The 16,923-nt window shown below is 59.8% G+C and overlaps 4 protein-coding genes across 4 annotated transcripts in view; all 4 read left to right on the top strand.

Moving 5' to 3' along the window:
• LDBPK_111000 (pyruvate phosphate dikinase, putative) overlaps positions 1-435 on the top strand; it is a gene marked incomplete at both ends in the record, with an annotated part of 2,745 nt that extends 2,310 nt beyond the window's left edge. The window contains one exon of the mRNA XM_003859028.1: positions 1-435. This exon is cut by the window's left edge and continues 2,310 nt beyond it. Coding sequence (XP_003859076.1) covers positions 1-435 — 435 coding nt within the window.
• Positions 436-2,511: 2,076 nt separating this feature from the next.
• On the top strand, positions 2,512-4,578 carry LDBPK_111010 (inositol-1,4,5-trisphosphate (IP3) 5-phosphatase, putative; the record flags this gene model as incomplete). Its single annotated transcript, XM_003859029.1, has 1 exon — positions 2,512-4,578. The coding sequence occupies one exon, from the start codon at positions 2,512-2,514 to the stop codon at positions 4,576-4,578; it is 2,067 nt and encodes a 688-aa protein (XP_003859077.1).
• A 3,897-nt stretch (positions 4,579-8,475) lies between these two features.
• LDBPK_111020 (hypothetical protein, conserved) lies at positions 8,476-14,043 on the top strand (the record flags this gene model as incomplete). The annotated part of the gene is made up of 1 exon (XM_003859030.1): positions 8,476-14,043. One exon carries the CDS (start codon positions 8,476-8,478, stop codon positions 14,041-14,043), a length of 5,568 nt encoding a protein of 1,855 aa, XP_003859078.1.
• Positions 14,044-15,097: 1,054 nt separating this feature from the next.
• Positions 15,098-15,904, top strand: LDBPK_111030 (hypothetical protein, conserved; the record flags this gene model as incomplete). Its single annotated transcript, XM_003859031.1, has 1 exon — positions 15,098-15,904. One exon carries the CDS (start codon positions 15,098-15,100, stop codon positions 15,902-15,904), a length of 807 nt encoding a protein of 268 aa, XP_003859079.1.
• Positions 15,905-16,923: the final 1,019 nt, after the last annotated feature.

The raw sequence follows: 16,923 nt of genomic DNA on the forward strand, positions 1-16,923 counted from the left end.
GTGCCACGTGCGGCGCTGACGGCGGACCAGATCGCCGAGGAGGCGGACTTCTTCTCCTTCGGTACAAACGACTTGACCCAGATGGGCTGCGGCTTCTCTCGTGATGATGCTGGCCAGTTCCTGCGCCTGTACGACGACCTCGGCATCTACACCCGAGACCCCTTCCAGTCTCTCGACCAGGAGGGCGTTGGCTTGCTCGTCAGCACCGCCGTCACCAAGGGCCGCGCTGTGAAGCCGACGATGAAGATGGGCATCTGCGGCGAGCACGGCGGTGACCCGCGCACCATCGAGTTCTGCCACCGCGTGGGCCTGAACTACGTCTCTTGCTCTCCGTTCCGTGTGCCAGTCGCCATTGTGGCCGCCGCCCACGCCGCTGTAAAGGAGAAGCAGGACTACGAGAAGCGCAACAAGGTTCTGGCTGGCTCTAAGCTGTAAAAAGGCCGTGATGACGGCACAGTCGGCTGTGGAGGAGGTGGAGAGGGCGTGGACAGAGGTGTGCAGGCGCGCAGAGCACGTAAACCCGCGCGTCTACATGAGGGTGCGCCTGCCTCTCTCCTGCTCACGCTCCCTGCTCTGTCGACGCTATACGTCCGTCCATGCTCACACGCGGACACACGCGCCGCATGCCTGTCTCTCTCGTTCTCTGTCGTTCTGTCGGCGCTGTGTGCCCCTCCCCCTTTTTCGCTCGGCCCGCGTGGCTTCAAGGGGTTTCCCTGTTATTATGAGCTCATATACGTGTCATGTTGAGCGTATAGCGGTGCCGCTGGCGTTTCCGTCTTGCTTTACGTCGTCCATGTGCTCCTGAGGTTTTCCTTCGTTCTTTCTTGCTCTCTGTGGAGTCGAGCAGACGGCATTTTTGTCTCCTCTGCCTCCTCCCGCCCTCCTCCTCCTCCTCTGTCTGCCCCTCCACAGTCCCACGCTACGTCTTGTGTCTTCCCGTTCTTTTTTGGCTTTCCTTCGCGCGCGCGTGTGTGATGCGTTGGCGGGAGCGCCTCTCTCTCTGTTCTTCCTCTGTCGATGTCATCACACGCACGTACGGGGGAGGAGACATCAAAAAGCAAAAAAAAACAAGGCGCCCGCGTGAAAAATTGTTCATGATGTGAGCGCACCAAAATCTACCGGATTCTCTCCCCCGAGGGAGGAGGAGGAGGAGGGGCCTCTGCGTGTGTGCGTGTATGTGTGTACGGGCGTCGGTGCCCGTGTTCGTCTGGTCTCGCCCGTGCACGCACTGGACGCTACACGTCGTGAGACAGCTAAAACGAATCAACGACACTCTCCTCCTCCTCCCCCCTCCACACACACACTTAAAAAATCGAAAAAAGGGAAAACGCTTTCTTTATGGATTTGTTTTCATATATGTGCTCCCTTCCCCTATTCTCCCCTCCTTCCGAGCAAGCGAAGTACGCTTACGAGCGGATATGTTCAACCTTCACCGGTGGTCCATCACCCACATGCCCACACGCAACGAAAAGCAACAACAAGAGCAGCAGAGGCGGTGCTCATGGGACTCAGGAACAAGCCGACGAAAATGGCACACAGAAGCGGAGCAGCGCGGTTGCTGTGCGCCAACAGACCCTGAAACACGCACGCACGCGCGCATATGCCCACTCCATAGCCTGCAGTGTGACTGGTATGCGTACATCGCCGCTCCTACTGCACGTGTGAGTGTCTGTTGTGCCCAATGTGCAAGCGAAGCGCGCCTTCGCCTCTCTTCTCGCTCTACACGAGTCTTCCCATTCCGTCTTGGACTTCTGTAAAGGAGCCGGCGTTCTCCGCTCACACGGAGGGGGGGGGCTCGTCTCACTTTCTCTCTTCTCCGTCTCCGGCGCTATCTGCCACTACGAAAGTTACCCTTCACGTTGCATCGCCTCTCGCTCTCTCTTCCTCGTCTGGTTCCTTGTGCTCGCCGCGATGATGGGCACACGTGCAAATCTGTGCGTCTCCACACATCCTACTCCACTGCTGCACGACGTCTCCCCTGAGACTACGTGCGCTTACACGTACGCCACCGAACATTCACACGCTTGCACGCATCACGTAGCTGTAGTAGTTGATTTCGCTGAAGCACGCACGCACACACACGCACACAACGCACAAGCTCGTACGCGCCCCCTTGCGCGCTTCCTCTCTCGCACCGCTCATCAGAATCGTGTGCGTGCATTAGCTGAAACAAGTGTCACGCCCTCTTCATCCCTCTCTCCACTGCTCCGACCTCTCTAACAAGCGGCAGGACCAACACGGCGCCCTCACTCCATCACTTGATCGGTCTCTTCTGCCCTTCTTCGTTAGTGCTTGGAGAGTGGAGGGGGTATGTGCCTGTGTCTGTGGGCGTATGCGTGCTTGTCTCGTACGACTTGAGGTGACGGTACCGAGTGCCCGACCCCTCCTCTCTTTCTCTCCCTCCTCGCACCAGGGCCCCTTACGGAGAAGAGACAAGGACCGCCTCAGCGAGCGACAGAAAACGAGAGCAAAAATCCAAAGGACCCGTTGGGACAATACAGGCGTTGCGACATGTCGTCCGCTACACCACCGCTGCCTGCCGGCAGCGTGAACGCTTCTGCTGCACTTCGCTTCTCTGTCGACTTCGACCCGTCCCGCGCGGACTCGAAGCCGAGCGTGCTCTTGCTGACCCAGAACATAGGCGGTATCGAGGCTGCGTTGGGCACAAGCGCTGGCCTCGGCGAAACCTTGCCCGAACGCCCGCACTCGCCGATGCCAGAGAACGGCGGTGACATCTCTGCCGCCTTTGCCTCCGTGCCGACTTTTTTTGGCGGCCCCTCGTACATTCACGTGCCTGATGACATCGACTCAGAGCTGGGCGTCTCGCCTGTGGTGCGGCAGCAGGTGGCAGAGTTTCTGGGGGACCTCCGCCAGTGGCTCCATCGGCTCTCGTACATGTCAGCCGCGGCGCGCGCCGCAGAGGCGTCTGCGACGGCGTCGTCTGCTGCTCCCGCCTCGGTCGCGGGTGGCGCAGCGTCCCCTCCTCCCTCGCCCACGCCCTGTGGTGCTGCAGCGAACACGGAGGCTTACATGCGCAGCTACACGCCGTCTGTACGCCCGCCCCTCATCGACATTGTTGTCCTGCACTTTCAAGAAATCGGTGGCAAATACAAGAATAAGCAGTTCAACGAGTACTTCAAGGAGCAAATCCGCACGTCGCTGCTGCCGGAGGCAGGCTGGACGAGCGGGCTGCTCATGGACGAGCGAGAGAGCGGTGACACGCTGAGCAGCAGCAACTACCAGCGTCACCGAGCCGCGAGCACTGTGCAAGCCCTGAGAAGGACGTCCTTTGAAGGCAGTAGCTCCAGTAATAACAACGGCAGCGCCAACGGCCACGCCGGCGATGCTCATCGCCTGAGCGACGCGAACAGCAACGACACGGATCTCACCGCTGAGCTCGACGCCGGCGCGGACGCGTACTTCACCGCCATTGGCTCGATTGTGTTTCTCTCGCCGCGCGTTATGGGCATCGCGAGCTGCCTCTCCGTTCCGCACCGCACGTATATTCCGATTGTAGACGACCCGCTCACCTACGCCGGCGAGGCCGGCCGGCTCTTTCACAGCGGAAAATTTGCCGAGGCCGGCCGCTCGCGCAAGGGGTTCCTGCTTCTCTCTCTCCGTCTCGGCACCGTCCAGTTTAACGTGTGCAACGTACACCTTTTCAACGACGACGACAACCGCGTGGCGCTAAAGAGCAGCCCAAGCCTGTACACCGGCCGCCGCGCGCGGGCATTAAAGGAGGCCATCGCCGAATGCAGTGCCGTCGTCGACCTCAGCGAGCCGCTCTTCATCTTTGGCGACTATAACGTTCGCCTGGATGGCAAGTCGTTTGCCGAGTGGGTCGAGGAGAAGATGCAGATGACGGTGCGGGCGGAGAAGAAGCGGTTGCGCTGCCCGGAGCAATTTTGGGAGTTGTTCACCGACCCAGCCACGCAGCAAGAGTTGCGAAAGCGGTTCGACATCGAGCCGCAGCACCTGATGGACGAGGTGGCTCTGCTCTCTAGCGTGGAGCTCGCAGAGATGCCGATTCAGTTCGCGCCCACCTACTCCCGTGTTGCCTATCGCACCCGCACTGGGGCCACCACCACCAGTGCTGGCGCCGACGCGGCAGCACTTCGAGACGTAGCGGCAACGCCAGATGCGCAGCAGCAGATACCCACTTCGAAGGACTTGGCTGGACGGGCTGATGCCATCCGTGCCGAGGAGCAGGAGCAGGCAGAGGCGATCAGGGTGAGGCCCTCGCTGTCGACACCGCTGCCGTCTTCGATGTCGCCGCTGGCGAGTGTACCGCTGACTCACGTGACGGCATCACCCCATCGCGACAACTTCTGCCACGACCGGTTGCCTGCGTGGTGCGATCGAGTGATGTTCAATGTGGCTGGCCTTGAATGGATTTCAGGCGATCGCTCGCGCACCGCTCCGCCGCAGCCGCATGCAGCATCTTCAGTGTCGGGTAGCGCTGCCTCCGGTGCTGGCTGTCTCAAGGGCAGGCAACGCAGTGGCCAGAGCTGCTGGTACGCGTACGCCGCGATCGACCTCATTCACACGGACCACGACGGCGTATTTATGCTATTTTAAGGAGACACAGTAACGGATCTGCCCTTGTGGAGGGCATATGCGCGCATGTGCCTGTGCACGTGTGCGCCGCGCACGGATCGGTGGGAAGGCCAGCGAAGACAGTGCAGAAGTGCGAGGAAGGAATCCGCGTGGGTGGGTGGGTGAGTGAGTCGGAGGGGTGGTGGTGGAGGCGTTCACGAAGGCGCCATACTCCATCTCTCCCTCACATCAAAACGAAAAAAAAAAAGATATATGGCGCTGCGTGCAGCTACATGTATGCGTGCTCGCCCGCTCCGCGTGTGCCGTCGTTCTTGCGCTTGCACGCGTCATTGCCGCTCTGCGGGATAGACGGGAGAGACTCGCCGCGTTCATGAGAGAGGAAGGCAAGGCGAAAAGGTGATTCGAAGTGACGGCACATAGCCAGTCACCGGTAACACAAGGGCAAGTGAAGAAGAAGGGAGAGAGCTCCCTGGTGCGCCTCATCGTGTTCCTCGCGCAGGACGCACACGCACGCGCACACGCCCCACTGCGCACGTGCAACGCAGCTTGCTGAGAGGGACAGAAAACGCGGACGCATGGCTGCTTGGCGCCGGGTGCCCTCCTCTCAATGCAACGGCCTTTTCTGCTCCTTTCTGTGTGTACGTTGATTTGTGTGCGCTCGATCTGCTTACTTTGCTGCCGCTGCTGCTGCTTATGTGCCTCGCTCTGTTCAACTTTTTTTTTTTTGCGCTCTATCCTCATCTCTCTTTCTTCTTGAAACCAGAAAAAAAATACCAAGAAGAGCGCACACGCACACAAAGCCGAGGACACCGGGCACAGAGGGATCTGAGGCGTATCTCAGTGCCACCAGCACAGGCATATATACACTAGCAGGAAGCGGGGCGTTTGCTTTACATGCGCGTCCGCGCCTTGCTGCTCACACCTTCCTCGGGATTTCTCTTTCTTCCATCTTCCTCTCTCTCGCTCTTCGATCTCCGGCGTCCGGCTCCGCGTTTTCTCTCTTCTATACGCTGTTGACGCGGAGGCCCTGCCCTGTCCTTTGCATTCACCTCGTTGCCACCACGTCCAGAGGAGCGACCGTGAAAGCAAAGTCGCATCCACACACACACACACACACACACACACACCAACACAAAGGTCAGACACAGCGAGTTTTCCTCGCTGCTCTTTTTGGGTTTGTTGTGCGTTCCCTTGTAACGTCTTCCCGGCTCTCAGTCTCGCGCACCCTTTCTCTCTCTGTTCATATTACTCCCTGCATTTCTATCCGCCCCCGCTGTTCACCGCGACACTCATACACATATTGGACACACTCACACACGCATACATACGTATACACGTGCGACTGCCGCCTCAGACACTGAGTTGCTTATTTTCACTTGTTGCTGTTTGGTTGTGTGTGTGTGTGCCTGTGTGTGCATCCCCCTTTTATATGACAAACTTGTCTGGTGGTGGTGGTTGTTCTCTCCCAGATTCCCGCGTCCTCCACTCGTCCTTCCCTCACCACATCTTGTGCGTGTGTGTGTGGCGCTTCTTTGCCCCTCTGTCTCTCTCTCTCTCTGCCAAGCTGTGTGAGTGTGCGTCTCGTATCGGAACCCTGTCACCGGCTTTCCTGTCGCCCCTCCTCCCTCTTCTTTTCTTTTTCGCGGTGCCTTTTATGTATGCGTCACTTCGCTGGTGTGCACGTTTAGATGTGCATATGTGTGTGTATATATATGCGTATGCGTATGTTATGTGCTGCTGCTGTTGTTGTTGATGCGTTCACCACTTTTTTTTTACCGGCTGAGTTGCTGTGTTCCTATATTTCTTTCTTCCCGAAACGCTTTTGTTTCGTCGTTGTGGCTCGCTTGGTGGCTATTCTCTGTCTCTTTCTCTGTGTGCGTAGTCTTCCTTCTTTTTCTTTACGAATACCACCCGCCATCCCGACGCTATTGCATCACCCGCCCACCCACCTTGCAGATCGCCGTCTGTCTGCGTCTTTTACGGTTCCTCGGGCCTCTCCCTTTTTTGTCTTCACAGCACTTGACTCGTGTGTGCGTGCGTGCGTTGTTGTATGCTGGCGTTCATTTTTCCTTGTCTTTGTCCCGTCTTTTTGCACATTGGGCGTCGGGGGCTCGACCTTTCCTGCCTTTCCTGCTTCCGTCGTTACATTATTATTTTGTTTTCACGGGGTCATCGAATACGCATCACCTGTGCTTTTTAGGCATTGCTTTTCTCCTTGTGCGCTGCGGGTCTTTTTGTTTTCCGCGCGCTCTATCCTTGTGCCCCATCCCCCCACCCCTTCCCACCCACCTGGGGATCACGGCGCGAACTCGTTGCACCTCTTATCGCTTCGGCTGTTAACTGTGCATCTCCGTATCTCTATATTTTGCTCAGTTTATCCTTCCCCCTTTTTCACGTTGTTCCTGTTGCGTTGTTCTTGCTCTCTCTGTCTCTGTGCATGTGTGTGCCTATTAGACCGTGCGGCTGCTAAGGGGTGGGGGTGGTGACGGCGTCGTTGTTTCTTGCTGATATACCGTACAGGCATGTGTATGCGTATGGCATTTCAGCTCCACCTTTGAAAACAGAAAGGAAACACAAGGATTCCGAATTTTTTTTTTCGTCTTTCTCGGCCGCTGCAGCCACGCGTGGGATTTTTTTTTGGTTTGTCTGTGCATGTGTTTGGGTGTGTTGACGGCGTGGAGCGCGTCCTTCCGACGAACATTTTATCTCGTTGCCATCGTGTTCCTCACGCACCTCAGTTTTCTCCTCCGAGGTTCGCATTCTATCGAATCCCGTCAGTTTTTTTTTTGTGTCGTGTTCGCCGTTATTTGCTGTTCGCTGTGCTCCAACGCACGAGCGCATCTCGACACACGAACACACGAGCGACTATTCGGGGGGCTCTTTCGAAACTGTTGCGTTCAACGCGCACCTCTTGCGTCTGCCAGTAGCAGACGAAGAGGAAGATCCAGACCACTAATCCGCAGCAGAGCCGAAACAGACCGGTAGGCCGCACAAGGAGAAGGACCCTGCAAGGTAAGTGAACAGAACAGCATTGGGGCTGGAGTAGACGAGCGACGAAGAGCAGAGGGGGGGGTGCACACGTATACAACGTGCCTCTCTTCGGCACTCTCGCGCGCCCCCTTCCTGTTTACTTTTTTCTCTCATCGTCGACTTCGCATCTCCTGTGAGAGCGCGCTTGACGCCATCAGACGCACGGCACTACCTCAGTCTCCTCTATAATTTCTTTTTTTTTTGATTTTGTGCGTGCGTCTGTTCCTCTGTCCGTCTCTATCTGATCAGTCGTCCTTTCCACCGTTCCCTTGCTGCGCTGCACCGCCTCCTTTGTTTTCTTGCCTTTTTTTCTTAGGATTATAAAATCTTGTTTTGTCGTTGTTGCGCTCTCCCGTCTCCCTCCCTCTCTGCTGGTCCGGCTCGTCCGTTTTTGTGTGCAGCTTTCTTTTTTTTCTTCTTTCGTGCTATCGGACGCTTTTTCGTGCTTGCCTTGCCTTGTGTGTGAGTGGACGTAGAGAGCGGACTGAGCGATACGGGTAGCCTACTTGAAGTGAGCCGATACCCCCGATCTGCAACGGGCACGAGCACACGCCGCGCGCACGCGTACGAAAGGGGAAGGGAAGGTGCCATGAAGAGGGCGTTCTTGAAGGCACAGCGAAAAGACAACTCAGCGACACGCAGGAGCGCAGAGGACGAGAAGGTGATTTGAAGCCGTGCTAGTGTGAGAGAGACGAAACGAAGCAAGGAAAGCGGGGGTTTTGCGACCAACACAGGCACCGCTTCGGCGTTTATATCCAGCCCTGACCCTCCACTCCCTTCGTGACGCGACTGCGTCGCATCTCTCTCCTTCCCTCTTTCACTTGCCTTTTCCAGTATTTTTTTTTCTGCATTCGTCGCTGCGAACCTGGCGCAGTTTCGAGAAAAAAAATGTCTTCCAGGTCTGATGCTCCAGGGCCGCTGCCGTCGGCATCGCAATCCGGGTCGCCACTGGCACCAACGGCGTCAGCGCCCTCACGGCAACGGCGTGTCACTCATAGCCACTTCCCGTCCGCGCATGGTTTAGCCGGTGCTGCTGACGCAGCCGCGTCCGGTACTCTTCAACCGCTGTGCACCGCTGTGTTCTCACCTGAGGGGCACGCAATCATGACGCCCTTTCTGTCGGCGGAGTCGGTGGTGCAGGCCGTGGTGACGCCTGAGAGTGACCCAGCTCCCACTACTGCTGCCACTACGGACGAGGATTGCCACGCGCCCCACATGGCAGTCACCCCAGCCGTGCTGGCATCCGCGAGTGGTGCCTCGCCTGCCACAGATGAAGGCGTAGTTGTGACGACGCTCACCTCACTGGAAAGCGCGACGATGCCGTCTTCTGCCTCCCCGCAGTCTTCGACAAAGACGCGTGCGTGGCTTGCAAATCAACGCCGGCCTCGCCCCATGCCGTACCCATCCTCCATTGCTGTCAGTAGCGGCTATCTTTTGCGCCTCGGCCACGGCACCGACAGCACCATCGTTCCCTCACGTGATACTGCAGAGGTGCTGAAGCAGCCGCAGACACCACCGCCGCCGCCGCCGCCGCTGGTGCCGCTTCCCGCATCATCGACGAACGCTACAGCGTCTGCGGTGCCCGCGTTTTTGCACTTGTTGAGCCCCACCACATCGCCAACGGCCACAGCGACAGTGCTTTCGAGTTCGACGATGGTGCATACGCCCTCTTCTATCACCGCGACGGCCGCGCGCGGCCGAGGAAGAAGCAACGCCGCTGCCGCCCGCAGCAGCCCAGACGCACCTTACATCTCCGCGCCTTTTGCCACTGACACCGCGGATGACGACTCTGGCGTCCCGGTGGCGCTGGGGATATCCCCCGCTGATGGGCTGCACAGCACTGCGGCACTCGCCGTCAGCTCGCCCAACAGCCACCACACGACAAGAATGGGCAGCACATCCGAGGCTAACCTGCCATATAGTGCTCGCAGTGGTTGTGCTGGCATCGACGTCGGACGCAATGCGGACTCTCATGACTGGAGTACAAGCATGGTGAGTCACGGCGAGCTGATGCCACCAACTGCGCATGTGTCGCTCACGAGCATCGCTGCTGCTGCTGCTGGCGGCCCTTCTGCGCACACCACGAGCGACTGCACAGCGTGTGCTCGTGTAGGGACAATGCCGACAGCGACCGAGGTGGTGAGCGCTCCACGTGACTACATGGGTTGCCTTCCCTCTCCGCCTTTGAGCGCGAGCCGGGGGCCGCAGCCTCGACAGCAGCAGGCGCTCTATGACTATGGCAGCGGCAGCAGCGGTAGTGGGGCCAATAACATCAGCCGTGGAGCCTTTGGCGCCAGCTGGCCGCGGGGCGGCAGTGGGGTCCTGCGCCGCGCTCGCGCTGACATCGGCGACAGTCATGTGCTACGGGTAGCGGGCGCCCTTCAGAGATCCGGAGTGTCTCAAGAGCTGACCCCGAACGTTCCTATGGAGGAGAGTGATGGGCAGATCCCGCCAGCGGCGCATGGGCGGCAGCCGTGGTCTGCCTTGCAGTGTGGGCTGATGGCCGTTAGTGACGGCGGTACGATCACGGGCGGCGCTGCTGTCGAGGCACAGAGAGGGGCATCAAGCAGCGGTGGGGACGCTGGCGCTGAAGCGGCTTTGGCAGCGGGAGCAGCGGCACGCGCGTACGAAGTCGATCCGATTGCTTTCGTGCTCTCGGGTACCCAACGCGGCCGTAGTGGCGAAGGCGGCGCCCGCCCAACCAGCACGGCGACGTCGCGGCCGGTGAGTCTATCCCGCGGCGGCTGCCACTCCTCCCCGGCGGCGCAGCGAGAGGCTTTCCGTGGACGCGCTGACGATCCGGCTGCTGCGACCAATGAGCTCTCGCCGTTGCCGGGTTACTGCAAGAGCGCGCGGGTAGTACTGTCTGCTGCCTACGCGGCCGCAAACAGGGGCGTCAGCGAGGCGAGCAAGGGCTGGGACGAGTCTGGCTGTGTGGGCTCTGCATTGATGCCATGGGCGCCGCCGACGGGTGATGAGGCGCTTCGCAACCCCTATCAAGCCTTTCGCATGCATCGTTACCACACGGGGACAGAGACGCAGCCGTCGCAGCACGGGGTAATGCGTGAGGTGAGCCAGCAGCACCAGCGCCAGCGGCTACCTGCGGCGGGAAGCAAAAACGCCCCGGAGGCAGCCAGCGAGCAGAGTGGCGAAGACGAAGGGCAGCAAGCTTGGCAGCGGCAGACGCGGCACTGCAAGGAGCAGCAGGCGTACCCTGGGGCACCGGCACGCCAGCCGGACGGGGCTACGGTTGTGTCATCGCTGCGCCGCTTCCTTTCCATAATTCCTGCCGCGTCACCCCCCGACGAGTCGCCGCCGCCGCAGCAGCAAAGGGGCAGTGTAGGCAACCGCGATCGCGCATTACCATTTCAGTATCTGCAGAGCACTTCCTTGCCGTCGTCGTCAGCGATGGCTGCTGCGGCGACCACGCCATCTCCATCGCCTGCCGCTGCCACGCCGCCGTCGCCGACACCACCGGTGCCCCCCATCTTCGCTCTCTTTGGCGCGCTTGAGCGGCTCTCCCGCTTCTCTGAGATGGTGCAGCTGTGCCAAGAGCACGCCGACGTTCTGGACGACTTCTTGGCTCGTCTCACCCTCCAGCTGCACCGCAACTCGTGCGCACTGCCGTTGCTGGCCAGTGGCGCGAACCCCGCCCGCAGCCAGTCATCGCCGCCGTCGTTGGCAACGAGCGCCGCGCACGACGACTCGGAGTTCCTTCGATGGCATCGGATCATCATGTTCCTGCTTCGCCAACCATCAGAGCTGGTGAAGGTCGGTGCCGAGTTTTTCACTGACGCGGTCAACTCCTGGCCGCTACACATGCTGTATCTGACCTGCTGCTTCTACGTGATGGCGCGCGAGCACGGCTACGATGCGCTAGCGACGGCCTTATGCAGGGGCGGCATCTTCTGCTCAGGCAAAGGACTCTTCGCCGCCTTGGCCGTGTCGATGGCGCAGAGCGAGGAGGACCTGATTCGTTCCACCGCGTGCATGTACCGCGCCGCCTTCTACACCGGCGTGCTTATGCGCAAGCGCCATCAGCACTTTGAGACGGAGACGCGCCTGACTGCAAATGGGGGCTTTACGCTGTTGGTGGTGAACATCCCCATCATCACGCTGCGACGCCTCGTCGCGCGGGTGAACGAGGGATACGACGTGTTTGCCTCCTTGCGTGACATTTACAAGGGGAATGAGACGGAGCGGGGCAGCACCTGGCTCAACGTGAACAGCAACAACACGGCTGTCAGCGCCGGCACCGCCTCTACCCCTCGGAGGCGTTGTGGCGGGCCACTGTACTCACCGAACTCGTCCAGCGCTCACGCGTCCGCCTTGTTACCCTTCGCGCGCTCCATGCCGCATTATCCACGCTCGGTGATTGAGGTGAGCCGCGTCATCAGCAATCGATCCGCCGTGCTCTGCGGCCACCCGCTGGACATGCTGCGGTTGGATATGATCCTCGCCCGCTTCGCGGATTTTAACGATGTGAAGATCCACAAGGAGTACCTCCCTGCTGGCGGTCCAGAGAACAGCTACTTCTTCAACAAGCACATGGCGCACGAGCTCATGGGGCTGTGGAAGGCGCGCGGGGTCTCCTTCTCGCTTGCCAGCGTGCATCTGCCCGTGCACTCGCCGGTGAACGGTGACTTGTGGGCAGCGTCGCTGCGAGTGCCATTTAGCCCCCCGGCACCGCCAGATATGTCGGCTGCCACGATGGCGTCAGCCTACGCGAGCAACGCCATCTTGTCTTCTGTGGCACCTCCATCAACGGCGGGGTACCGCGACGAGTGGTGGATGTTCAACGTTGCCGAGGCGGCGACGTGCTCCAACCAGGACCTGACCTACTCCCTGCGCCACATGCAGGACGGCAGTGTGCTGCTCGACTTCTCCACCCACGCAATGAGGATTGGGCGGCTGATTGCGTGGACGAACAAGTCGATCACGGTACTCGCGGCGCCAGAGAACCGTCACGAGTCGTCGGCGATGCCGCCGCCGCGGCGCAGCCCAAAAGACGAGGCCGTACGCAACACAATGAAGAAGCTCGCCATAATCAACAATGTTCTTCGAGAGGTCGGTGACAGGACTGAGCAACCGCCTGACGCTCTGGCAAACCCTTCCGTGGAGCTGTCCACCACCTTCACGGAGCTAGGGCTGCTGGAGGTACTGCAAGGGCCGCGGGAGCGTGCCGGGACATGTCGCTTCGGCGCGCCGACGCGCGCCGCCTCCGTGGTACCAAGCGAGCGGCAGAGCGGCCACCATGGTCACGGCATCACGAGGCTCGGCAACGTGCCGTCCGGAGCTGGTGTGGCGTCTGAGGCGCCATCCGCATGCCGACTGGATGCCGCCAATTCACTGGGGGGGCCTCGTGGCGTCGCTTCATCCAACGGCAAGGCCGCGGGCCGGCGCCTGAAGCCGAGCATCGGCGCTCTCGTATCGCTGAAAAGGGCTTCCGCCAACAGCGCGAACGCGAGCATCCCGGCCACGGCCAGCAATCTAAACAACCCGAACGCCATCAGCTACAGACATAAGGACAGCCTGTCGCTGAGCTCTGCGGGCGCCGTCGCCGGCTGTCTCGGTGGCGAGCTGTGGCACACGATAAGCCCAGTTGGCCAGTCCGATGCAAGCAGCGATCAGCGTACGCCAACAGTAATGTCCATGTCCATCGGCGCTCTCGCATCGCTGCAGCCCAAGACGGAGGAGGCGTCTGTCGTTGGTGGTGCCAGCCTCTCTGCCCCGCCGGCGCCGTTCTTTGTGCCACAGGAGACGTACTTGCGGCCCAGCGCCGTCTCAGCAGGCCGCGGCCGCAACGGCGCTGTGGTGGTCTCCGATTCCCTTCATGAAGGCCCGGCCTCCGGTTTCGCTCTTCCATCGGATGTGGTGGCGCGGCTGGTGAGTGAGCCGGAGCGTATCCCGGCGCACCGCGTACGCTCGGCACCTAGCGGACAGAACAGCCCGCACATTGAGGCGCCTGGCAACACCGCCTCGCGGCGGACGCGGGGCATTCAGCGCGAGGCGCCCGTGGAGGGGGACCACTCGAATACTGAGAGAGTCAGTGCGGTGGCGTTTGACGACAACAGCGCTGATGTCTGCCGCGTTTCCGGTGACACCCCTACCCACGCCGCGGAGTGCTTTCCGGCTTCCATGTATGAGAATGGCTTTGTGATTCGCCGCAACAACGACTACGCCGGTATTGTGAACGTATATCAAGTCTCCGCTCTGATCACGTACTACGAGATGCAGTTTAACTCCGTCCTCTGCGACGGCGCCGTTCTGTTCGCCAGGTTGCTCAAGAGGGCATCTGGCATTGCCTTTCCCTCGTACACGCTGTTGCTCTGCCCGACGGTGTTTTCTCTGCTGGAGTTGTGGGACGGCTACGAGTTTGAGGAGCTGTGGAGGCGTTCCCTCAGCGCCCCGGTATGCAGTCGTGCCACATCGCCCATCTCTGCTGGTCTGATGTGAGTCTTCCCCCTTCTGGCACCGTGGCTCCGCCTGGGTCTCTCTGCGGGTGTGTGTGCATAGATGTAGGTATGCAGGTGTTCACATCACACACACACCCGTGGGCACGTGCTAACATCGGTGGATATCTTTCGTTATGTCGTCTGGTGCCCTTTTATTTTTCACGATTTTTTTTTCGTATCCTGTGTTGATCCTTCTTGTTACGTGTCATTTTCGTTGTCGTCTCGCATCTCATGTGCGGTAGCAGGCGTACACCCCACTCCCCCCTGCGATGTTTTTTTCGCGCGTGTGTGTATGGAGGGGGGAGGAGGAAGAGCGACAAGAAGGGAGCGCAGGGGAAAAAGGCAAGGCTCACCTCAAAACAAACAAGTGAGCAACAATCAAGAGAGCGCGGGATTTTCTGGGTGCCGTTGCACGTTTCTGTCTGCACCTCCCCACCCCCTTCCTCCTTTCCTTCCGTTCTCTCTATAGCACTTCTCTCTCCCTTCTCCTTTTTTGCTTTTTTTTTTCGTGTTCGTGCTCGAGCGACACCTGCACGTGCGCATGCCGCGCACTACACGCACACACACGGAAAAGACAGCAACCAAATTATAGAAACAAAGGGGCTGCTAAAAAAGGGGTGCCAAGGCGCAGTGGGTCGAGCCGTTTACGCCGTCAACACCCGCACTCCCCTTCCCCCTCCCCTTCTACTCTGCGCCTGTTGAGCTCTATGCTCTTTACGCGCCGATGCGGCTGGCAGTGGCGTTGCTCATCATCACTTGGGCTGCGGGGTCCTGCCGATATGTATATGCGCACACGTCTACGTGTGTGTGAATATCTGTTCAGTTCCCTCCACTCTACGTGCTTCTCTCCGCCGCATCGAATTTTATCGCTCTCAACTGCTCGACACGCTGGCTTCATCTATCATAACCTCCCCTCCCTCCAAACATCGACACATGCTCTTACACGCCTGTGCGAGGTTCACTTGCATCCGCGTTTGCGTAGTCCGCAGCAGGCCCGTCTACTACTTGCGTTTTTTTGTTCTTCACTCCCGACCCTGTTTTTCTCCTTGCGCGACATGTCCAAGTCTATTGCTGTAATCGCTGCGGGTGCCCCCGCTGCTCTGGTGCAGGCTGCGTCCGCCATGGTGTCCAAGGCAACTGGTGGTGCCGTGAAGGCGATGCAGGCGACCTCGGCTGCGTCCAATGCCATCGTTGTCGGCATGCAGGCCCCGCTTGGCGTGTACGCGTGCGTCGCCGAGCCGCCTAGCACGGCCAGTGGCCCATATGCAGGCGTGAAGACGGTTGTGGTGCGCGCCATCCTCCCGCGCCGCGCGCCTGACACGATGCAGGTGCGCGACATACTGGACGTGTATCCGGCCTCCGGCATTACATGCGAGAAAGAGACAGCAGAGGCGGTGGAGAACTTCAACAGGGCGGCCAAGGTGGCTGTAGAGAAGGCGAAGGCAATGAAGGCGACGCGCGTGACGCTCGTAATGAAGCCGGCGACCAAGTACGAACGCCTAAATGGCCTCTTCCGCGAGACGTGTACCAAGACGATCGAGGCAGCCGGCCTTTCCGTCGAGACTTCCACCACCGCTGCGGCGACGAACACCCTCATCATGTTTCCGGAGAAGATGAGCGTTGTTATGGTGAGCGACGACCCCGTCTGCGAGAACGTGCAGTACGCGTTTGCCGGCGTCGTCGGCGGCGTTCACACCACCTACTATACCGACGCCGGTAGTAAGATCCACGGAGGACACAGCTACAAGTCCGTCGCGATGGCGCTGGCGGAGGAGCTTAGGTCCCTAGGCATGAAGGCGGAGGCAGCGAAGGTGGAGGCGGCCGCACAGAAGAGCCCCCGCAATGCGGCTGCTGCCATGTAGTGGCCAGCAGTGACGACGAGCCATGACGAGAGGCGCTGGGGCAGTAATGGTGTTGGTGGCGGACAGGAGGGCGCGATGACGGCGGCGAGGCAAGCACGCTTGCTCGTCGTGTGTTGCTGCGACTCGTGCACTGTCGCCCCGCGGCGTCTCTCCTGCACGCCATCGCGTGCCTTTTTTTTTTCATTTCGTTCCCCTCCATTGTGAACGCGCGTTTCGCATTTGATCAATGAAGTTAGTGGACTTTAGTAGCCGTAGTGGGTGTTACGAGGGCTGGGGCAGGGCGGACAAGGGGAGGCGCCAGCAGCAAAGCAGAGAGGCGAAAGGCAGGCGGATGGGGGCCTGGGAGGTGCCCAGGCCATGCCCACCTCAAGCAGCGGCCATCGGAAACGGAGCTTGTATGCTGGTCCTTCTTTTTTTTTTTTTCGCGACGACGCCCCTCGCTTCCTCCAGCCCCTGCTCCTCCGCTTTCTCCCTCTTCGCTTGCCGCTGCTCTCCACCTGCGTCCCCTACCCTTGTATGTGGCCAGTATCGCGCACAAGCACGGTGGGGAGGGGGTACCACGTAGGCAAGAGAAAGGGCAGGGGGAGGCCGGGGAAGCAGACGGAGAGCAGCGGAAGCATCAGCTGTACGCCCCAATACGTGCAAGCAAGCACAGACACCGGCACTCATTCTCATTCCTAATGCCCTTCCTCTCTCTCTTGTCCGTATCCTTTTTTCGCTCCGCCTGAATTCTGTTGTTGCACACGCGTGCTTGCGGCGGATGTGCCCGTGAGAGCGAAGACGTTCTGGGAGGGGGGAGGAGGCAGGGAGGGGAGCGCAGGATTTCTCGAGCATCGGTGTTGTAGCCTTCGATGTGCTGTGTGATGCGGGCTTCTATGGCCGGTGTTTTTCTTTTCGCGTCATCCTCACAGCAACCGGTGAAGTAGTAGCGGATGCCTGATCCTTTTTTCGCTTCCATTTTTCTCTTCGGTCCTTTGTCTGTGCGAGACGGCCCGTGCGCGGCGGCGGGGAGGCGAAGG

Source organism: Leishmania donovani, chromosome 11 (assembly GCF_000227135.1).
Source record: "Leishmania donovani BPK282A1 complete genome, chromosome 11".
NCBI lineage: Eukaryota > Euglenozoa > Kinetoplastea > Trypanosomatida > Trypanosomatidae > Leishmania > Leishmania donovani.